This window comes from Mandrillus leucophaeus, unplaced genomic scaffold (assembly GCF_000951045.1).
Source record: "Mandrillus leucophaeus isolate KB7577 unplaced genomic scaffold, Mleu.le_1.0 Scaffold754, whole genome shotgun sequence".
NCBI lineage: Eukaryota > Metazoa > Chordata > Mammalia > Primates > Cercopithecidae > Mandrillus > Mandrillus leucophaeus.
Window position 1 is genome coordinate 1,715,093 of NW_012108186.1, and position 24,811 is coordinate 1,739,903.

Below are 24,811 nucleotides of genomic sequence, written 5' to 3' on the forward strand. Positions count from 1 at the left end.
GGCTCGCCTCCGCGGGCGCGGAAATTTGTTGCACTTCTTGGGGCTTTGTTTGTTTGTTTGTTTTTCCTCTGGGTTTCTTATTTTTTTCGTTATTTTGGACAAAATGTCGGTCCGTGATGTAAAAATTGAGCGAGGAACCTTGGTGGCATTGGGAGCTTTGCAGAAGGTGCAGTTTGAATTCTGCTTTTCCCAGGGTGGCAGCTAGGTCTTGGCCGGATGAATCTTCGCTGCTGGCGGTGGAAACAGCTAGAGGAGCTCGTTAGTTGATTTTTAAATTTCCAAGTGTTGTGTTTAAAGCCTTTACGTGCACTGAGAGGGAATCGCCACCTTAAATAAGCATATGGGCGATTAACAGGGTGTGTTTTCCTCTCGGAAAGGGAATTTGGTAGCTTTGACCAATGTCAGTGTGTAAATATTTAGACGTTATTAGTGACTTTTAAACATTTTTTCAGCGAGATCTGTTATTTACAGTATGTCATATGTTATTAATGCTTGTTGCCTAAGTTCCTTGGCAAATCTGTTTCATGCCTTCTGAGAAAGTAGACAATTGATAGATTGTCCAAGAGATGGAAAAAAATGTGAGTGGGTTTTCTAACTTGAGTTCGGCAAATCCCTGAACGCTGGCGTTGTGTGACACATCACCTCCCCTGTAACCCTTGTTGTATGATGAAATAAGTGTGAACACTTTTGAAGCTTTTTCATTACAATACGATATTAGATGAATAGAAGAAAATGCTGTTGGTTTATTTCCTAGATTTAACATTTTCTCCCCATCCTCCCCTGTTCTCTTTAAAAGTTTTCCAAGAGATAACTTCACCAAGATGTCCAGTGATAGGCAAAGGTCCGATGATGAGAGCCCCAGCACCAGCAGTGGCAGTTCAGATGCGGACCAGCGAGACCCAGCCGCTCCAGAGCCTGAAGAACAAGAGGAAAGAAAACCTTCTGCCGCCCAGCAGAAGAAAAACACCAAACTCTCTAGCAAAACCACTGCTAAGTTATCCACTAGTGCTAAAAGGTAATGTGTAAAAGAAGGATCCAGCACACTTTGTCAGGTTGTCTTCCAGGTGGTTGGACGCTTTTGTTGGTTTTACATCAATAACAATAGTTCAGAAATATTTACTTCATTATCAGTTTATTTGTACTTGAATGAGTTGTCATTCTTTAGGTGGTATGTATGCAACCTTGCTAGAATTATGCTTTTAAGCAAACTTATTCTGTACTTCAGTAACTTCAGTTAAGAGTGTCCTTGAGTAGAGATTAGACTAACATTCTGACAGATTGTTTAAGGAGTTGGCAAGGAAAATTTGGTGAACCCAAATTAGATGGTACTTTGGGGATGTTTCCTTTTATGAGTCATAATCTTCTTTAATGAAATTGACACTTCCAGAGATTAGCAGGGCCTCTCTTCATGAAACTTAATGATCAGAAATGATCATATTTGCTAGAAAATTGCAAATTCAGGCCTTTGCTATGTTTGAAAGCAGATTTAAAATCGTGCTGCAAATCTGCTTACAGTTTTACAAAACATGACTTTAAATCATGTATCACAGGTAACTATCGTGATTAAATTATGATTATCCCTCCCTGTGCTTGTGAGGGCAAATCAAACTGAAAAGTAGCCCTTTACAATTTGAGGTGTCACTGGTGATAGAAAACTTTCATTGTCCTTGGACCTCTTCACTCTGAAACTTGTGGATGTGCTTGACAAGTTAATACTCAACAGCAGGAGAAACATATTTAATTGGATGTAAGTGGAAGATCATTCGTTTCCTATTGATTTATATTTTCTGATAGAGAAGAAAAGATTCTGTCAATGAGACTCTGTCAGTGGTAGTAGTAGTGGAACATCCACAAACTCTAGTAATTATACATAAAATGTATAATCTCTACAGCGTTAGCCAATGTTGACATTTTGTTAATTTTTATTGATCACAACTAAAGAAAAAAATGTAAAAACTGATCAAATACTACATTCTGTGGTGATTCATAAATACTCATATTTTTCTATGGATTTTCACCTTTATTGTCTCAGTAATGATGTATTAATAACTTGAGAATATTTTTGAATGGCAGCAGTCTTTGACATAATTTAAAATCCTTCTCAATTTGGTATAGTGTTGATGCGGAACATATTAGACACGTCTAAAGTTTTGAAAGCATCTTAAATTTGAATCAAATCAGAGAACTGCTTTTCTCCCTCTTAACTCAGGCCTATGTATTTCTCTTTCTGTCAATATTTACTAAATTTAAGTGCTGTGCCTACGATCAGGGAAAACAGAAATGGGTAAATTAGAATGTCAAGTAGTCTTCGAAAGTTTTTCACCAGTAAAGATATTTGTAAATTTTAAACTTTTTTTTTGACAGATAAAATATTGTCAGAACTGTTAATGTGCTCTTGCAGTAGCCTGTTAATTTTTACCTCAGTAAAAGTCACTCGAAGTCCTTGTCAAATATTCCAGTGCTTTCCCTCCTCCCTTTTTGTCTCATTTGCATATAAGCTTGAAAAGAGAATTTCTTTGGTAAAAAGTGTTTTGAAATAGATATTATATTCTTTACTGAGTACTAGTGGATGAGTATTTCTCAAATCAAGTGTAAATGACTTACTTATTTGCAGCAGCAAGTGAGAAAAAAAGCTGCAAAGTTTCTGTTAAGGGATTTGGGTTATGCCTCTGAGAACAAAGAGGAAGCAGCCATGTTAGCATTACTGAAGGCAGAGCCAGCCTTGCATTTAACTGCATGGTGGTAGAGGGCAGTGTAATTCCCTGGTTATTCTGTAGACTATCTCAAATCCTTTTTGTCTCTTCTCATTTCACTAACAGAATTCAGAAGGAGCTAGCTGAAATAACCCTTGATCCTCCTCCTAATTGCAGGTAAGAAATGAATTTTGTTGTTTTGGTTTCAAATTGTGGAAAAATATCGAGAGATTGATGTATTGTCTGGATATGTGTGCAGCAGAGGAGACAACGTTTGCTTCTTTACAGCTTTGCAAGTGCATTAAACAAAAATTGTAGAAGGTGAACTAGATAAAATTGGGAGAAAAATACTTTTTAGCATAAGTATACTTTGTGGATTTATGAATATACTGATTTTGTGCTTCTGAGATTCTTATGAATGGTGCTGATTTTTGTTCTGATGTATTTCTGTAGAGGGTGTTTATTCAGAAGTATACTGAAGAAACTTCTAAAATTTTGCTCAGCTTTAAAGTTACTGCTTGTGTGCAATCTGTACTGACCTTCCCTATTTAGAAATTGCTGAATGTGGTGTTACAAAATGTAAATGCAGTAAACAAGCATATAGTTGGTTCTGTTTGATTTATTCAGTTACTAGCCTTAAGGATAAATTTTATGGGCTAAGCTAATGGTTTTAGTCCTCGTTTTCTACAGAATGCATTGTTGGAATTATTTACGTGTTAAGCCAATGTCCTGATGGCTTGAGGAAATTTTTAGTAATTTTGGTAGTTGGAATGTGTGTATGAAAAGCAGTAAATGAATTGGAATTGTGGGAATTCATTTCAGTGGAACTCAGGTAGATGAATTTAAGATTATTGGTTGGTATAAGATTCATTAAAAGTATCTGGTTGAGTATTTTTTCTCCAATAATTTTTTTCATTTCATTTGTATAGCGCTCTATTCTTTTTTAAATGACTATATGGCTTACAAAATTGAACACACATAGAAAACAATGTTGTAGATAATTTGTGAAGAGATATGTGCCCAATAATGCGAACGGCTGCAAGAAATAAGGCAGTTTTATGGTTTGATAGGAAAATGTTTTCGTGTTTAACCTGTATTTCTGTTACAAGTTGTATTCACTTGGGATGATAGACCCTATCTCTGAAGTCTACTTGTGATATATAATAGGGTATAATCCAATTGCTTCTTACTGTGTATGTTAACTGGATCCTCAGATAAGGTGATTTGATCCTGATTTATCCATTGAATGAACAGTTTGCTTGTATTTGTAATTTCAGTTCAAACAGGAAACATGAATGTAAACTAATTTTAAGGAGATAGTGGTATGTGAGATCTCAAAGTATTACTTAAGAGCTGTGCTGTCCAGTAACGTCACCACTTGCCACATGTGGCTGTTGACCTCTTCGGTTGTGGCTAGTCCAAAATGAGATGTGGTATAAGGGTAAAATTTATACACGTTGGATTTTGAAAACTTAGTACAACAAAAGAATGTATAATATTGCATTGACTTAAAAAATATGTTCATTGCATGTTAAAATAATATTTTGGATGTATTTGGCTATATAAAATATTATTAAAATGAATTTCAATTTTTTACTATTTTAATATGGTTATTGGAATATTTAAAATTACATATGTGACTTGCATTATATTTCTATTGAACAGTGCTGCTTTAGAGAACAAGCAAATCAAAGTATTTTCCCTCCAGCCTTCTAAATGGTGTGTCAAATCTGTAGCCATTTAGGGAGGTCAAGTTAAATTTGCTCGCTGGAAGAATCACTTAACTTGCAGAGTGTGTTCTGATATTTCCCATTATGAAAAATGTAAAGATCTATCAATTCAGAACTCTTAAATGTTTTAAAATTGCATGTAAGGTCAAACATTTTTAAAGGTTTCTGTTGATTTTCTGCAAATGGAAGAAACTAATGTATATGCATAAATCTAGAAAGCCTAGTAGACATGTGTTGAGTGCCCTCAGAGCAATAGCCTGCTGTTGCAGTTACCAGAGAAATCTGCTTTACATGTTTAACTTGGGAATGTTTCCTCAAGGTCACTGAGGATTATTTTAGAGGGAGTAGAATCTTTCCACGAGATAGGTGGTTTCACTTGTCTTTCTCTTTATATACCAGATTTCATTTAAGTCCTTGAAATAATGCTTCCTCATTTAGTGATTAGACTAGTGAAACATCAAAACTTTGGGTTTTCTGTGAACAATAACATGGAACACCTCATCCCTGCTTTCCCTTGTCACAACCTGTGATGACTCTGACCTATTGCAAATGACATCTTTTAGTTCTCAAGTTCTTTTAATAGATGAGTTTATGTGTGGCTGTGGTATGTGAAAAACAGACATAAAATATGTCTTAGTAGGGAACCAGGATAAATTGTTGCTTATTATTGGAGGCAGTGTTTTTCCTTATGCCTCACATGTAAAATATCCAGATACTTTGTTTGTCTTCAAATTCTTTTGGGTGGAAGAAGACCTACTTTTTGTCCTTGAGTGGGAATTGGAATACTGAGTATTCAGTAAAGGTGTTTTAGAATTTTGACAAGTAAGAAGCCTGAATTTGTATTATATTTTTGCCTTTGTGTCAGATCTGTGACAGACTGTGGTGTTATGTTCTTTTAATTCACAAGTGCGTAAATGAGAATTTTAGCTTTACGGTGATTGTACAGTTTAAATTTATTAATTTATGCTGTAATTAAAAATGGAATCTATATTCATAAATTCTAGAATATGTGAATTCATATTGCCTAAGATCTATGAAACCTAATACATTTGGCTTTCATGTGTAGTTATTTAATCAGAATTCCATTACAGTCTTGAATACGATTTTTACAAGTTTGTCAAAGTACGTGACAGCTTTAATTCTTCCTCGGGGAAGAAATGTAAAGTGTATCTGTGTACATTCAGGAAAAAGTTGAATGAAATACAAGAAAACTCAGCAAAACAAAAATTATTCAGACTGGGATGATTTCTCTAAAATCCCTTCCTATTTTTTAATTAATGAAATATTGTTTAATTAGTATATAGTTACGTCTAGTACATACACACCCAGGGTGATGTTAGTATTGTGTATGGCTTTATACATGTTTTAGTATATTTTCATAGCATTGATATTTCTTTTCCTGATAATGTAAAAGTTTGATAATGACGTTATTTCCAGTGATGTGATGTTATTTTAGGTTTTAGGTATTGGAGGGCCATGGACCATAGTGTACTAAACATAGGGATATATTATTTATTGGTTTCAGTTTATGCTGTTTACATAGAGTATAAATAATTGATACATCAATGAGAGTCAAGGGAAATTGTGTTATGGGCATTTCCCTATTTGTATTTAGAGAGAATTATTGACTAGAATTGTTTAGTGATGTGTTATTAAGACATTTACTTTCCATCTGTTTCCCAGAGGGTGTCCTTGTCCTCTCCTAGTCACCACTTGTGCGAACAGCAAAAGTTTAGAAAGGTACTTGATTTCTAACTTAACCCTTAATTTCTTTCCATATAGGAAGAAGCACAAATATACACTCTTAAAATACTCATCAGTATGTTCAGAGTGAATCTATTCTGAAGATATTCGGGGGTATTTGTATTAATAAATAGTTTATTGATGTGGGAAAGGCCATATTGGGGGATATGTATTACAGTTTCAAGTTTATAGTATGAAGATACTGACTAGCAAAACCTGAGATGAGGTAATTTCATTGACTTTCTTCTTTAAAAATAAAAAAATAATGAAATCATAAAAGAAGCAGTTGTTTCTAAACCAGTAGTTGGTAATCTCTAGCTTCCTCATTAGTCTAATTGTCTGAGGATAATTTCTACTTTCTTCTGAGGGTTGCTACCACTTTCCATCATTTTCTAGGGTAGACTAGAACTTTGCTACTTAAAAGAGTGACCTGCAGACTGTCAGCATCTGCGTCACAGATGAGTTTGTTAGAAATGCAGACTCTTGCTTCCCCCAGCCCCCAACCCAGAATTTGAATTTAACAAGATTCCTGGTGAATTGCTTATGTAAGTAGGTTTGAAAAGTGCTGGTACTGGAGCAAGACTGTCTGGGTTGAGATCCATGCTCTGCCACTAACTTGCTGTGTTACCTTAGATACATTTTGGAATATTTCTGTTCTTCTCAGTTGTAAAGTGGGGATTAAATTAATACCCCCCCCTTTATAATAGGGTTATTGTGAGGATTAAACGAATTAATATGTTTAAGTTTTGTAGCAGTGTAAATGGAGTCAGTAAAGTGGCCACAGCAAGATAAAAATGGGAGACACAGTGTAGTGGTGTGCTCTCACTGTTGCTGGCATTTTCTCCAGTGCATTGATGTCTTATATAATTTTATCTTAATTCATCACCAGATTATTGAGTACAAGTACATAACAAGCAATTTGTTTTTTATCATCAGTAAAAGTAGTTCCTAGAAACTTGTGTAAAAAAGAAAATAAACCTAAAAGCTTCAGGCATAGATGAACAAATACTGCATCCCTTTTAAAGGAACATACGTAAGGTCAATGATATTTAATTCAATAGAGAATATTATGATTGTCCAGTAAAGTATAATAAACAATTTTTAGATAAGAGTAATGATTGTGTTTTCCCCTTTTAAAATATAAGAATTTGTGATTTTACTGTGAATGGGATTATATCAGCAGTTCTAAAATTCACATTCTGGATTGCTGTTACCTGCATTACCTAACCCCATAGCATTCTTTCCTTGTCTGTGAACTAAGGAGAAATTTTGAAAGCTTTTTTCTAATTGGCATATGAAAGCAGGAAATAATTGAAATAACGTGTGATCCCTATATTAGCTTTGTTGGTTGGTTGTAGAGTACTTGGTTGTAAACTCTCTCACACATATAGATAGATTGCTTTTTCTTAATACATTTGATTGTTTTTGTTTTGGTGTTTGCTACAAGATTGTATCTCATTGGTTAGCTAGTCCTTTTATTTTCAACTCCTCAAAAAAAAAGATCCTGGAAGCCCCTTTTTATAAAAATTAAATCTTAATTGGAAGCTCGACTGTAAAACAGATAAATATAGAACTACTCTGACAAAGTATTTTTCATCCCACTGTGCCATGGTCATCTACAGGTACTTTATATTATTAGTTTTATTGTTGATAAATTCATTTTGGCATCAGTGTAGACCTCAAAAGTCGTGAGGATTTTTCTGAGGACTTGGGCGTTAGTGATAATTTTAAATGATTTATGATCAAAGCAAATTGATGTTTTATTTCTCAATAAGCCAGTAGTTTTTTTCAACACAACTGTAATAAAGTACTTTTTTCATGCTGTATTATAATACTTGTCTACCTTCTGCAAGAGCGAGTGTTCCTTGAAGGCAGAGATTGTCTTACTCATTTTTGTATCTCTTCCTTCCTTCACATGGTGCTTTGCATGTGAAGGTTTGTTAATAAATAAATTGAAGTCTCTCAAATTGACATAGAAATAGCAATTCCAGGCAAAACAATGACTTCAGAGAAAATTTATTAAATATCCTATATGTTCTTTACCTTTTTCATAATTATGATATTTAATATTTAATAACCTATTCAAAGTTTACCTAGCTACTGTTTTTGCTTATGAGAGGCAATTGATACTCACAATAGGCCTAGTTATTTCCTCCATACATGCCAGTGTAGCAAAAATGCTTAGTACCCTGTGTGACTAGAAACATTTTCCAAAGGAGTGACCAAGTGAAAATAATATTCTTCCCTCTAAACTTCACATTTTTGTTAAGGATCTATTAAGTTCAATGCAGATAATGTAATTAGAAGGTGGGTAAAACAGTGTGTGCTTTTAGAAAAGTTATGTGTTTACTTTGCAGCTACATGCTGCAAATCATATTCCTCTCATAACCAATTAGTACTTTATTCTTTCCTTAAATGCGTTGCTGTAACAGCAACTATGGCTATGTTTAATTTTCAGGAAAATCAACAAGTATTGCATAGAGTGTAAGGACATTCAGATTGAGAATGAAGAACTTGACCTTTCAGTCTCTTCTTCCCTATCAATATGAGATGAAAACATAATAAAATCACTTGTAAATCTAGAGAAATAGAAAGTGATTTTTTTTTTCACATACCAATTTTGACAGGTAAGTATATTTGGGCATTTTAGTTGGAATCTGGAAGCTGAAATATCTTCAAACTTTTAATCTTTTTTTTGCCTTTGGATCAGTGGTTCTCAACTGAGGCAATTTTTGTCCTGCCCTTCCCCAGCCCCCCCAGTCTAGGTGCCAATTGATAATGCCTGGAGATATTTTTTGCTTTTCATAACTGAGGGAGAAGGGGGCTACCACTGACATTAGTAGGTAGAAGTCAGGGATACTGTTGAATACCCTATAATACATAGGACAGACCCCCCACAATAAAGGATTATCTGGGCCAAAATGTCTAGTGCTGAAGTTGAGAGACCCTCCTATAGATATTTGTTCCTGTGCTTTGCCTCTTGAATGTTTGAGTAGTTTGCTTTTGACTGTTTTCCTGTCTTATTAGTGATGCCTCCTTGATATATTCACCTACACGCTCCTCAGCTGGTTCTTCACTTCCTGCTACTTCTATGCATAGTTTACACATATCTTACATTATTTGACATACGCGTGTATTATTTTTTATGCGAAACCACAGGAATGGCTACCTTGAGTACCTGCTAAATTATGGTCTTCTGAGGCCAGAAATGCTTACAGCAGTATTTTTATTTCTTTTAGGTCTTGTGCCAGTTAATTATATCCCTGCATGATCTAGCTTTAGGCTGGTTATGTCTATTCTACTAGGAGTATTAAAATAACATCATGGAGAAATAACATTGGACAGTCATCAAAATTCAGTTTGACATTGAGTTACACGCAGGTTAGAAATTTGTGCTCCTCATTTGGGTTTTATTTTCATCATTACGACAATACACAAGTTACTTCAATTTTTACAAGTTCCCAATCCTTTATTTCAAACCCTTGGGGCCGGATGTGTTTCAGAATGCAGAAATTTTCATGTTTTAGAAAGGTAGTATGATGTGTTTGTGGTACTTTATGTAATCTGTTCCACAGCATTACTGTTTCTCTGCATTACTGTTTCCACACCAAAAATGTATTAATATTCATACAGGTGGGATAAATAGAAGCTACAAATAGTTTCAAGTCAGTTCAGATTTAGGGTTGCTACCAAATAATTTTGTAACAACCTTATTAAAACTTCGTTTTTTTTTTTTCCCGAGTTTTGAGATACTAGAATTGTAGATAAGCAGTTAATGGCCCTATACAGTAGTTCCCTCTTATCTGTGGGGAATACATTTCAAGACTCCTCTGTGGATGCCTGAAAGTTGACATAGTAGTCATTGTTAAGTAAAATGAAGGTTATTTGAAAATAAGCACTGCAGTAGTCTATAACCAATTCTAATAGTGGAGTCTGATAGTCAAGACCACTACTAAGTGACTAGAGAAAGCTCGTTCTACCTGCAGCCCTTGGGCCACATGGTGGCTAGGACATCTTTGAAAGTGGTCTGACACAAATTCATAAACTTTCTTAAAACATTATGAGATTTTTTTTTTCTTTCTCTCTTTTTTTTTTTTTTTTTTTTTTTTAGCTCATCGGCTATTGTTAGTGTGTTTTATGTGGCCCAAGAGAGTTCTTCTTCTACTGTGGCCCAGGGAAACCAAAAGATTGGACACTTCTGGACTAGAGCATATGCAATGTGGGTAAACTGGACAAAAGTATGATTCAAGTCCAAGTGGGATGGAACAGGGCAATGTGAGATTTCATCATGCTGCTTAGAATGAGGTGCGATTTAAAACTTAAGAATTATTTCTGGAATTTTTCCATTTAATATTTTTGGATTGTGGTTGACCTAGAGTAACGGGAACTGTGGGAAGTGGAACTGCACGGATAAATAGGGACTGCTTTGCTACTTCTGTTACATGACCATGACTGAAATTACTTACTACTCATGATGAAAGGGTGTTTTTATTTGCTTTGCTTTCTTTTTTACCTGTTTCCTAATAGCTGATTTTGGTTTCTCAGTTGTTATTTTTGGTTTATTGGGTTTTTTGTTTTGCAACTTGTATGCTTAAGAGTTCTTTTCTCTTAAGGTGAAACTATCAGTGTCCACTTGTTTTTAAGTTGTTCTTTGTATATTGGGTTGTTTTTTCACTTTGCTTTCAAATACTGTCTTTAAATCATTCCATTCATTCTAGATGCACAATATTACACAGAAAGGAAGGTAATCTTTAATACTTAAACACAAGTATTAAGTAATACTTAATACTTATGTATGTATTTTGCCTTGCATTAAGTGCAATTAGACTATAAAAGGAGACATTAAATTTTGCTGGTTGTGTTGTGATTACAAACAAAACTAGAAGGCTCAGTGGCTCAACATATAAAGATTTATTTCTCACTCATGTGAAGTCCACTGTGGGTCCAGAGACTATCTTGGGTAGCTCTTCTCTGTGTTGACTTGTATCTATGTATCTTGTAGCTCTGACATTTGGAACATGTGTCCAGGCAAGACACCTGGAGGGTCATGTGGCAACTTTCAAGTGCTTTGGTCTGGAAGTAAGGCATGAATTAGTCATCCGTGTGGAGTAACTGCAAAGTAGCTGAAAAATGTGTAGAAGTGTACAGATACTTGGTGAGAAATCAATTTCTGTGCCACAAAGTAGACACACATTCTCTCTCTCTCTCTCTCTCTCTCTCTCTCTCTCTCTCTATCTCTATGAATAAGTGACTTTCACTCTCGCTTCAAAAGCTTAAAGAGGAAGTAATTGAGTACCAGCTTGGTACTGTGCTAGGTTCCACAGTATAGTAACCTAATAATACAATATTTTGTTTTAAATCCTAAAACAACTCTATGAAGTAAATATTATTATTCCATTTAAATTTCAAAACTGAATGTGAGTGATGAGAAAATTGCCAAATGTCATGCAGTGTATATGTATATATGACAGATCCAGGGCAAAAACCTAGTTTTTGACTTGAAATGAAAGCATTTTTGGTTTTGTACAGTGCTGTTTGAAAAATCTTGTAAAAGCAGAGTTCATATAGATCTATAAGTACATGCTTAGTGTAAGTATATCCCTTTCATTTGCTTATTTCTCAAAGGATCCAAAATACTGTTCCTGTCAGGCTTTAGAATCTGGCAAATAAAGTCCAGATGGTGAATTGGAGAAAGAAGAGGGTTTCCTTCTTTGGTTTGGAGATGCCAGGCCCTTCCTACATTTATCTTTTAAAAATTATCATTCAGAAGCATTTTCTTTTCAGGTAGTGTTCCCCAAGTGGTCAGCTGTCTTGTCTTGTTCTCTTTCTTTGTAGGAAGACTGTCAGGGATTAAATATGATCATAATGGAAAAGGTAAATCTGTTTGCAGCCATGTAGTTCTTTATGTATGGCTTTCTTACAGGCAGAGGAGTAACTTTTAAATCTACCTTTACTTTTTTCTCTGGGGTGTTGTGAAACATTCCATGTTTATGAATTACTTTGAAATTGAAAAAATTCTCTCTGCAGATAAGAATTTTTGTGTTTTATGAGGAAGAACTCCAATCATGTAGGATTTTAAGGGATTTTTAAAGCTGATATCTCAGTAATGTGAGCATGTATTATGTTTTAATATTGATACCAGCTCTGATTTTTTTTTGCAGAAATTTGGATTTTTTTATTAGGTTCCTCTTAATTTTGTCTTGTTTTATATATTTCATAGTTCATTTAAACTGTTTCTCCTAAACTTATGAATTTGTACTTTTAAATTTATGTAAACTTGTGATCATTAGTATGGGGATTTGCTTTTTCTCTTTTCTTTCTTTCTTTTTTTTTTTTTTTTTTTTGAGACAGGGTCTCACTCTGTCACTCAGGCTGGAGTGCAGCATGATCTTGGCCCAGTGTAACCTCTGCCTCCCAGCCTCAAGCTGTCTTCCCACCTCAGCCTCCTGAGTAGCTGGGACTACAGGTGCACCCCACCATGCCCGGCTAACTTTTTTTTCTTTTTGGAGACAGAGTCTCGCTCTGTCACCCAGACTGGAGTGAAATGGCACAATGTCAGCTCACTGCAACCTCTGCCTCCCAGGTTCAAGCAGTTCTCCTGCCTCAGCCTCCCGGGTAGCTGGGACTATAGGCATGTGCCACCACACCTGACTAATTGTGTAGTTTTTTAGTAGAGACAGGGTTTCACCATGTTGATCAGGCTGGGATTTGCTTTCTCCAGTGAGTCTCTTTGGAAGAGTGACTGGTCCACTTTATAAAACAGAACTAATGTTCTCAGGGTGGTCTACCACATTTATATATTTCATTTTAAATTGATGACATTATTGAGTTTTATTAAGCAAATACATGCCTTGCATCTTGTCTAAATGCAGTAGTAAAGTTACATTCTAAAGCCTTGAGATTTTTCTCTCTGTTGACATTCTATCGGTTTTATAAGGGTGTATAGAGAAATAACAAAAGCTTGTTTATTGCATCTATTTTGGATGTGCCTGTCGGTAGGTGGTGATAAAGTAATACCAATAGTGAGGATCAGCTTAGGGTCATTCAGTTTTTAAACATCCCAGTTCCTTCTTTTTGGTCCTTGATGTGTATAATAACTTTTAATTTTATGGTTATTCACAACAAATGAAGCTTTGAAAGGAACTGCGGTGTAGTCTGTCTTTTTTGGAAGCTTTTGGACTAGTTATGCCATTCCAAAGTTTTTTGCTGCTTTAATGTTCCAGAGCAAATATACTCAGTCATTCTGTTTAACTTCCAGCTTGTCTGGGGAAAAATAAAGACATCTCTAGTCCAAAATTGCTTTTGGGAGTATAGTTCCACATCTTTTGGTCTGAATGAAAGGCCTAGGGAAACATGAATTTTGTTACCTTTTTATTTTATTTTCCTTCACTTATAAATCATCATCATGATCCTCCCTTTACATCCATGCATCTCACTTTTTATAAACACTGTTTATTCCCTTCTGAGGGTGGTTATTTGTAGTTAGTTTTGCCATTTACAGTCTTATAGGTCCTTTACAAATGGATCATTTTTTTCACATTAAATTTTAGTAGGTCAAGAATCCATTTATTCAGGGTCCCGAAGAGAATCGATCTCAGAAGATTGTGGCTACATATTTTTTATGGCTTCCTATTGCTTTCTGTAGTCTTCTCAATTTAAACAGTAGCAATAACAATGTAGAGGGTAGCATAAGGCATTGGCTTTATGATTTATTCTTGCCTCATACTTGTTTCTTAGGGTATTGGTGTTATTTGTTAGATTTGGAATATATATGCTTGTACTAAATTTACCTGGTATCACAATGAGAAGAAACCTGGCATTTGAAGGCTTTGAACACAAACTCAGAGGCATGTAAATCTGTGGAATTCAATGGCAGTTTTAACTAGTGTGCCTTTAATTTTTATTCATTTTATATTTACACCAGTGTCCTTGTTAAATTTTAAAAGACATTTTTCTCATCTTCCCAGATGCTTACTATCCCCATTTCCATTAGAAGATGCCAAATACTCATTTTGTTCTTTTGAAAACCCTAAAATAAGCATGTTGCAATTACCACTTTTCCCTTCTGCCGAGGTTTCTTAATTTTGGAGAACTTGAAACATACACAAAAGTAAACAGGCTGGTATGATGAACCTCCATAAATATAACCTTTATCCAGTTTCAGTAGTTACCTAATCATGGCTAATCTGGCTTCATCTATGCCCCCATCCATTTCACTCTCCCATTATTACATTAAAACAAGTCTCAGACATCATTTCATCTGTATCTTAAAATATGCAAGTATTTCACTATGCACTTTCAAAAGATAAGACTCCTTTTAACTTAACCATTGTGACATCAGCATGCCTACAAATTTTCAGTAGCTCCGTAATCAGTCATTGTTTAGGTTTACAAATGGGTGTTGTCCTTCCTTCCCCACAGTTATTTGAATGAGGATACAAGTAAAGTCCAGTTGACCTTTGAACAACATGGATTTGAGCGAGTGCATTCATTTATACATAACGTTTTTTCAATAAATGTATTGGAAAAATATTTAGAGATTTACAATTTGAAAAAACTTACAGATGAATGGTGTAGCCTAGAAATAGTGAAAATATTAAGAAAAGGTTAAGCTTGTCATGAATCCACAAAACACATGTGGATACTAGTCTGTTTTATCATTTACTACTGTGAAGTAATACACAAATCTATTATAAAAAGTTAGAATTTATCAAAACTTACATAGACATTTACAGATCATACATGGTGCCATTTGGAGTCAAGAGAAACGTAAACAAATGTAAATATTAAATCATAACTGCATAAAATTAACTATAGTACATACTGTATTACCGCAGTAATTTTGTAGCCACCTCCTGTTGCTGTTGCAGTGAGCTCTAGTGTTGCAAGTATCTGCTTAAAACTATGTGATGCTGATCATTTCTGTATAAGCAGTTCATCACTCCAGTAAATTGGGTATTGCAGTAAAAAGTGATTTCTCCTGGTTCTTGTGTGTATTTTACTGTGTTTAGTGCAATGTGGTAAACCTTGAATAACACCATGGGACCCATGTGAAGTGGTGCTAGTGATGCTGGAAATGCTTCCAAGAGGCAGAGAAAAGTCATGACTTTACAAGAAAAAGTTGAATTGCTTGTCATGTACTGTAGGTTGAAATCTGCAGCTGTAGGTGTCTGCTGTTTCAGATGAGCTTACAATATTGATAAATACAGTATAGTACTGTAAATGTATTTTATCTCTCTTATGATTTTCCTTTGCTTATTTTACTGTAAGAGTACAGTATATAATACATGTAACATACAAAATGTTTTTGTTATCGGTAAGGCTTCAGGTCAAGAATAGGCTATTAGTAGTTAAGTTTTTGGGGCATCAGAAGTTATACTCAGGGTTTTTCTTTTTTTCTTTTCTAATCTATAAGGTTCTCCTCAGTGTTTTCTTTTTGCAATTTGTTTATTGAAGAAACCGGGCTGAGTTTCTTAGAGTCTGTTTTGCTTATTGGATTTCTGTGGTGTAGTTTAATATCTTTCTTCATCCTTAGTGTTTCTTGTATGTTTGGGAGTTAGATCAAGAGGCTTGATCAAATTCAGGCTGGATTTCTTTTTCTTCTAACTACTACTACTTTTTGTTTGTTTGTTTTGTTTTAACAAAACAAAACTCCTGATGTGCTTTTGTATCAAAAGTCACCTAAGATCTGGTTGTTGTTTTGTGATGTTAGCAGCCATTGGAATACAGTTCTAAACAGAAACTTATTCTCATCTCCTATTTGGTTACCTAGTCATGCAAGTTGCATACTAAAGGTATGATATGTGCTTAATGTTTTTTTCCCTTACCAGTTTTTTCTTCTTTTTCAAAATAACGAGTTGGTGTCCTAGTATCCTTTTCAGAATGATTGCCAACTCATAATTGTGTTTCAACCCATTGTAGTACTTCAGTTTATTGTTATCATCTTTATAGAATTTCTTAATTAAAAATAACTTCAGCTTAAATTGGTTTGCTCTAGGAAACCTTAGAGAGTCAAAGTCATATGGACCTATTTGGTGTGTAACAATGCAAGTGCATACATTCAACTTAACCATTGCTCTAGGTATTATTTTGAAAACTGAATACTTATTTAAGCTGTTGTTTCAAACATGACATTCTCCTAGCCACTTCCTTGTCAGTTGTCAGAGATAATTAAGTCTTGGCATTAGGAGAACTGAGATATCTTTATTAAAACTATAGATCTGCTTTAAGTTTTGAATTAAACTGAGGGGGTAGATTAAGGTAGAAGGCAAACCTTTATCAGAATCAAATTAATTTGTCACAATAATTGAACTTAAAAATTAACTCTGTTGTTAATATACAAGAAGCAGCCTCCTTTGTCTGTTTAGTGTTTCTCGTCGGGGGCATCTTAGTTATTTTTGACTGGATTGTGCTTTGACTTGGAAGACATTGAACATCCTCGGACTCTACTAACTAAATGCTATGTTCTGGCCATCAAAACCTGCCTCTTCCCCCCATTTCCAGATATCTTGGAGGGGAGGGGCTATCACTTGCACTTGCAAATTACTGGTCTAGATTCCACATTGCAGTGATAGCAAATCATAATGCTGTAAGAAACTAATTTTATATAGCATTACTTTGAGTAATATATAATAATTTGTAATAGTTGTGTTTCTTACATAAAATGTATCTCGACTAAGTTTGTGTGATTTTTACTGCATATGTAAATTGTCTAATATGTGAAAAAAAAATTCTTCCTCTAGTTTTTCACTTTTTACACCTCCCCGCAATTCTGAATTCTCATAGTACATTTGAACTTTGTGCATGAGCTTAATGTGTACGTACGCACACACACACGGCTCTTATAAATATGTGACTCTGTGTATCCCTTTGATCTTTTTATTATTAATGAATTCTTTTTTTTCATTTACAGGAAAACTTTTGTTCTTAAAAGGATTTCTGTTTACCCCATTGCTTCAAACTACACTTTTTTTAACTCTTATTTCTAATCTCTCTTCAATTATTTAACCTCTTTCTTTTTCTAAGAGTTTTTTTAAGCTCATTTAATTGTTTCATCTTTCTCTACTTACTATCCCATTTATCTATCTATCTGTATTAATTTTTTTTGTCCAGTTTTGTGTCTTGTATTTCTTTCATCTTTTTGTTATCTGGCTTTTCCTCTTTCATTTTATTTTAGAAAGGTCATTTGGAAATATTAGCTGTTAGTATTTTTTCATATGACTTATTCTGTGTCTTTTTTGTTTTATATGCCCATGTTCTCTTTAGTTTCATCTTTTCTGATGTACTTGAAATGTCTCTCTTTCTCCCACCCTCCTTTAGTATTTAATATTTCTTCATGTATGTGATATACATTCTTTTTTCACCCTTGTGTCGTTTATCCCTTCTCATCTCCCCTAGGCTCTCATGCCACATTGTATCATAGCTGCTTTTTGGTGATGGATTTCCCTCAGAGTCCCAGTGGTTGTCTATCAGAATTACCTGCATTTAGCTCTCTTAATTGATCTTTATTTTTATCTTATCTTTATTTTTTTTCCCATTATGTAGAAAAGTCTTATGTTATAGCAAAAGTATTGTTTCCTACTACCTGAGTAAAACTTGGGTTTTCTAGATTCTGCATCTTTGTTTACATCTCTCGTTGCCTAGAATGGCTTTCATCCTTCAAGTGGTAGTGATCTTTTAAAGTCTATTTCAAACTTTGCATCTTTCCTGCACATGTCTCTTTTGGAAGACATTTGTACTACTAATATTTAATTCACTGGTACTGCCTCTTGTCATGTGCCCTTTCCTCCCAGCTGAACCGGGCGCTAGGACTGGGTATAGCTCTTACGTTTCTTTACATTTTCATGTCAGTAAAATGCTGTAGCCCTGTGAGAATAATTTTAATTAACTTAGTTGAAAGTAGTTCTAAAACTTGCCAGATTCTCAAAGTGTAGAGCACAGCAGCAACAGTGTTTGACCATACGCCTTGGTTTACATCTATTGTCTTGACAAAAATATTAATAGCATTTCCTTTCACTTTTAGAAATACCCGAGTTTGTGTGATAAATTATAGGTTCACCTTACCTTCATGCTATAAATTGGTGGTGCTCTGGTTGGACTTGGTGAATCAGGAGATTCTTATAATTAGCAATTACCCAAATCTGAGATTTTTATTTAGTGGGCCAAGGGTGGCCTGACAATGTGCATTTTAAGAAGGCACATCTAAGGATTCAGGTAGTAATGTGAGAAGCAGTACTCTGTGTCTGGTACTGAGGCCAGTGGTCTTAGTAGGGATAAGGAGAGTGGGCTTAGTAGGGATAAGGAGAGTTGGGAAGGGGCAGGAGGAGATGATGAAATTCATTTATCCTCTATGAAGCTATGGAAGAACAATTACGATCATGTTTCCTACTTGATTTTAATGGCTAGTCATTTCTTAATCTAAGCACCCCGTGTAATTTACCTACGTCATAATGCAAAATAACCGTTGGTAATAATGTTGGGGGGAGGAGTCTATACAAGAATATTAAGGCCCTGTGTGTGAGCGTGTCTGTAGTTACAGAGACCGAGAAAGCATCAAATTGTAGTGCAAACAGCTGAAAGTAGAAGTAAATCGGAACATAATAAGATGCAACTTTGGAGGAGCTGAAAGCAACAGGTATGTTTTTATCCGAAAAGGAGTAAAACAAAAAAATCTTCAACAGCAGTTCCTTCAGATAACTAACAGATGATTCACTTGAAAACATTAATTAACTAGGTTGTTTGTAAAAGAACTTTTTTCAATTTATACTTTTAATGTTTATTAAATTACTTTTCTCTATAAGATATTTTAAATGTGTAAGTGGTATAAACGTCCCGTGTGTCTTATTCTAGAGCATAAGACAAGACGGGAGGCTACCTCAAACTTGTTTTGAAGCAAATGTCATAAGCATCCCCAAGCGTAACACCAGTACTGCTGAATGACAGTTATCTAATCTTACTGATGAACAAAAATATTAAAATTATAAAAGGTCAAATTTATTTATTATGATAAGAATAATACCCGTCCACGAAGGGTATTACAAGACCGTGAAGAATGGCAGTTCCCAGTACTCTGACACACCACAGTAGGCTAAAGAAGAAAAACTGAACATTTCAAGAAATACCACAATACCCAAAAAAGGATTTGGTAAATTTTGTCTCCTCAGCAGTTGTGAGCCTTTGGGTTGTTTCCACCTTTTGGGTGCTGTGAATAGTGTTGCTATGAAGGATTCACGAACACACATTTGTTCGAATACGTGTTTTTATTTCTTCACTGTATATTCCTAGGAGTGGAATTGCTGTGTCATATGATAATTTCTCTGTGAGGAAACATTGAACTGCTTTTCACAAAAGCTGTACTATTTTACTTTCCCAACAGCATATTAGGGTTTCAATTTGTCCACATCCTTGCCATACTTATTTTCTGTTTTTTTCTTTATAGGCACCCTCCCCGCCGCCCCCCTCCCCCCCAAAAAAAGAAAAAGCCAAAATAAAAAACAGATCTTGTACATCCGGGACATCCACATGACGCAGATAAAGGTCTTTGGAGTTAGACAAATGGAAGTTCAAGTCCTGGCTTTACAATTGAGTAACTGTAAAAGCTTGAGCAAGTTATCGCCTCTGATTCTCAGAAATGTGAATAATCCTGTTTCATTGTTCTTAAGTGTTTTAGATATTATGTAACTGGTATATGTTACATATAATGATATAAAAAGTTGTATGGACAAATAAACAGGCATGTTTATGAAAGAACATTTTGAAAAATGAAGTATTAGAACCAATTATAATACAAAGATATATTTTTGAAAGTGGTTCTGGCCCTCAAATAGCACTGACCAGTGATACAGAATAAAGTACTAATACAGTTTGATAATCGTTTTGTGTTTTCAGCAGCCTTTTGCAATTTTTGTTCTTGGCATTTAACCCAATTTCTAGACGTATTAGATATATACATATATATAGTTTTGAAGTTTTGTTAACTAGATGTTCAGAATAAGACTCAGTATATTATAAAACAAACACCTCTTAAAAAATCTATTAAAATAACTTTCTAAAACACGGGGTTAAGATTATTAAGTGACAGGAATATGTGAATAGTGATTTTAAAAATTGTTAATCACAACTTTTATAATATAAGCTCTAGATGGATGAAAATCTTATATGTTGTAAAGGATTAAGCTATTGAAAAACTTTGCAAATAGGCATATATATTACTGGTTGAATCTAAAATGTTAACGCTGTACAACTCCAGGATGTACCATTCACACTGTACTCTATATTCAGCATAACACAGCGCAGAGTAAGTGTAGTATAAATGGTATCCATGGAGTTGTATAGTGTCGTGGCCAGGATTAGACCTTAAAGAAAAACTTTTTTTTTTTTTTTGAGACGGAGTCTTGCTGTGTTGCCCAGGCTGGAGTACAGTGGCTCAATCTCAGCTCACTGCAAGCTCTGCCTCCCGGGTCCATGCCATTCTCCTGCCTCAGCCTCCTGAGTAGCTGGGACTACAGGCGCTCACCACCATACCCAGCTAATTTTTTGTATTTTTAGTAGAGACGGAGTTTCACCATGTTAGCCGAGATGGTCTCCATCTCCTGACCTCGTGATCCACCAACCTCGGCCTTCCAAAGTGAGAATGACTTTTTAAATTCATAAGCAAAATCATGAAGGCATTGATTGAAACTCTGTTGTGTAAAGTAAGAATTCTTGTGCTTTGAAAAAGAACAAAATTTTAAACACATTAGTATTTGATGTGTTTAAAATATTTGCATCAGCATTACGAAGAATATATGTTATGCATCGTTAACTCATATCAGTAATAAAAACATTAAGATTTACAATGATGGGATGGATAATATGACACACTGACTCTTAAAGAGGCAAAAATTGGAAACAACTTGGGATGATTGCATTACTTGGACTCTTTCAAAAACCTGTTGGAAGTTTTGAACTACCACTTCAGAAGAATGCTTAAGAATTTTTGGTTTTCTAGACTCCAGAGTTCCTTTCAAGCTCTAGTGTTTTATAAACATGAATTACTACATTTAATGTAAATTAGAGTGAAGAAATGAAATGAGGTAAAATATGTCACTTATCCAGGAAAGAGGTGGGAGAGAAATACACAGTAGCCTCCAGAAAGTTGAGAGCTGGGATTTCCAAAGTAGAATTTTCTAGCTTCTTAAACGGCTGGGGAAAAGAAACATACAATTATGTTTTGCCTTGAGTCCCAGAAGTCCTCCACCCCCCACCCCCCAACTGTGAATGTAGAGGGTGGGACATCAAGACGTGGAGATAGAACAAAAGAGACAATTGGCTAGTTGGCATTAGCTAGAAATACATACGGCTTTCCACACCTAGCATTTGCTGGCAAATGAAATAGTAGGGATGAGGTTGACTTAATGGCTGGCCTACCGATCACATCTTGGAATGAATTTGTTTTAATGGATTTCTATTTTACTGAAAATCATATCGCTTGTTGTCTGCATGATAAAAGTACTAGTACACAATTAATATAATGCCTTTTGATCTAATTTCATGTTTAATCTATATTATCCATTAATATGTTTATTTTTTGTTGCTCACTGCGGTAGGTAAGGCATCCCAAGAGGTTGTATGAAAATGTATGGAAGGATAAAGTACATACAGAATATTTAAACTGGCGGATACCTATCAATTCACAATACTTTTTTTAAAGACAAACTTAGGAATGATTACAAATGAAGAAAATCCTCTAAATTCATAGATTTAATTGCCATGATTTACAACAGTGCTTTCCAATGAAAATGTAATGTATACCAGATATGTAATTTTCAGTTTTCTAGTAGCCACATTAGAAATTGAAACAAAGGAAATGAATTTTAAGTTTTTTAAACTCAAATATGAAAAATTACTAATTTTAATGTAATGTAAAAATTAAGGAGATATTTTATAATTTTTTTGTACAATGTTTTTGAAATCTGGTGTTAAAATGTACACCACCTTTTAAGGGCTTAGAATAGCCACAGGTAGCTAGTGACTACTGTATTAGACAGCAGAGATTTACAATTGCTGCTCTGTGTTCTTCCACTTATCATGGGTTATCTTTTATTCCCTCTTACATCTTTTTATTGTGCATAGATTTCAGGAACTGGGGCATACCCCAGTTTGTAAAAAGGTGGACAACCCTTCTTGGCTAAAGGTAATTAGATGTGAAAAGTCTGAAAGAAAACTCAACATCCTGTACAAAAATGCAGGCTTCTTTTTAAAGACTTTTGTTTTGAAACACATCTCTCTGCCCATGTCTTTGTTATTGGTATCTTGTGTAGTACATGTGTGCTTTCTGTTTTGAGACAGTCTCTCTGTTCCTTTTGAGAATGGAGTATATGTCCTGAACATCACTTTTGTGACAGGAAGTAGAATATATGTAGCTTAATTAGTATTCCCAGATGGAGTTTATTTAGTAAGGAGCTTATATTAGCCTAAATATATTTTCATTGGTGTTCTGAGATGAAATGTTATTTGTTATGAGTTTAATTTTTTTATATTAACAGCGTTAAGCAAACATGAGCTAATAATGTATTTATAACTGCTTTATCACATTATAGGCAATCTTGCCATTAGCAGTACTCATGTTTCAGATGACCTCTAATGAGCAAATGTGGTATTGTCACTTGAGACATTTCTAGAAGTACTTTGTAAATAACTTTAAGTCAAATTATTTATGTCTACTTTTGAAGAACTTCCAGGAGGGATGACGCTGTCTCAAGAGTTAAAAACAATCTAATTACGATTTGATATAAATTAAGATGGAGTTTCTGGATATTTGGATTGTGATTTTACTCAGTACCCGAATGTCATAAGTCAGTTTGCTGGCTTTGAACACTGAAGTTGAATATTGTAAAACTTTATAAAACAAAATTTATTTGTTTGCACATAGTACACTGTGGAACCAGACTGTATTTTCTAAGACTTCTAGCCATGGACATTTTCATTGCCATTTACTTTTTCCTTATGTGATGAATTGTGTTTTTTTTTTTTTTTTTTTTTAATTAATTTATTATTATTATACTTTAAGTTGTAGGGTACATGTGCATAACGTGCAGGTTTGTTACATATGTATACTTGTGCTATGTTGGTGTGCTGCACCCATCAACCCGTCATTTACATCAGGTATAACTCCCAATGCAATCCCTCCCCCCTCCCCCCTCCCCATGATAGGCCCCAGTGTGTGATGTTCCCCTTCCTGAGTCCAAGTGATCTCATTGTTCAGTTCCCACCTATGAGTGAGAACATGCGGTGTTTGGTTTTCTGTTCTTGTGATAGTTTGCTAAGAATGATGGTTTCCAGCTGCATCCATGTCCCTACAAAGGACACAAACTCATCCCTTTTTATGGCTACATAGTATTCCATGGTGTATATGTGCCACATTTTCTTAATCCAATCTGTCACTGATGGACATTTGGGTTGATTCCAAGTCTTTGCTATTGTGAATAGTGCCGCAATAAACATACGTGTGCATGTGTCTTTATAGCAGCATGATTTATAATCCTTTGGGTATATACCCAGTAATGGGATGGCTGGGTCATATGGTACATCTAGTTCTAGATCCTTGAGGAATCGCCATACTGTTTTCCATGATTGAACTAGTTTACAATCCCACCAACAGTGTAAAAGTGTTCCTATTTCTCCACATCTTTGCAGCTATATATGCCCATTTGAATATGGTTTCAAGACATTACTTGTTGAGTGTGGTAGGTACTATTCTAGGTAATTTACATGTATTGTTGATATTTCTGCATTCTCCCAGGAAGATGTTATCTTTTTAGAAATGAGAAGAATAAATCCTTCAGAAATTATATAACTAAAGACATACTAATAAATGATGGAAGCAGGATTCAAACTTAGGTCTGTCTGACTAAAGATCATGCTCTTCATCACACTGCCTGCATCAGGTGTGAATGTGCATTCGGGAAGGTCTTTGCGAGCCTGGAGTGGAGAGTTAAGAAATATCTACTACTGTGAAGTTAAATTAATCAGTACAGCATAATACTTTGCTTTTCTCTTCACTTTCCTCTGTATTGTACAGAGTTTGAAATTAATTGACTCAGAGCAACTTTCAGAAATTCTAATTTTTAGAGTTGAAACCAATGGTGTAGTATGTAGTAGTTTTAGTTGTAAAACTTGATAACATAATGCTAATATTTTAAATTTCTTATTTGTACACAAAAAGTTAACTACCTTATTAGCAATAGCTTAAGAAACAATACAGCCGAGTGTGGTGTCTTGTGCCTGTAATCCCAGCACTTTGGGAGTCCGAGGCAGGCGGATCACAAGGTCAAGAGATCGAGACTATTCTGGCCAGCATGGTAAAACCCTGTCTCTACTAAAAATACAAAAATTAGCTGGACCTGGTGGCACAGCCTGTAGTCCCAGCTACTCGGGAGGCTGAGGCAGGAGAATCACTTGAACCGTGGAGGCGGAAGTTGCAGTAAGCCGAGATTGTGCCACTGCACCCCAGCCTGGCGAAAGAGCGAGACTCCGTCTCAAAAAAAAAAAAAAAAAAAATTGTGTTAAGTAACTTTTGATTTGGGACTAAATATGTTTAATATCAGGAATACTTGTCAGTTTATGTATGTGTCCTTTGCGCGTGCTTACAGCATGTTTCTTTTT

At 35.0% G+C, this 24,811-nt stretch overlaps 1 protein-coding gene across 3 annotated transcripts in view; it reads left to right on the top strand.

Annotated features, from left to right (window-relative positions):
- UBE2E3 (ubiquitin-conjugating enzyme E2E 3) overlaps positions 1-24,811 on the top strand; it is a 95,926-nt gene continuing 71,115 nt past the window's right edge. Inside the window, exons 1-3 of one of the 3 annotated variants that reach the window (XM_011966303.1) lie at positions 1-258; positions 797-1,015; positions 2,820-2,870. In XM_011966303.1, coding sequence (XP_011821693.1) covers positions 822-1,015; positions 2,820-2,870 — 245 coding nt within the window. In that variant the 5' untranslated portion in view covers positions 1-258; positions 797-821. The remainder of the gene's footprint in view (positions 259-796; positions 1,016-2,819; positions 2,871-24,811) is intronic. The other 2 variants (XM_011966304.1, XM_011966302.1) reach the window with 2 other exon arrangements.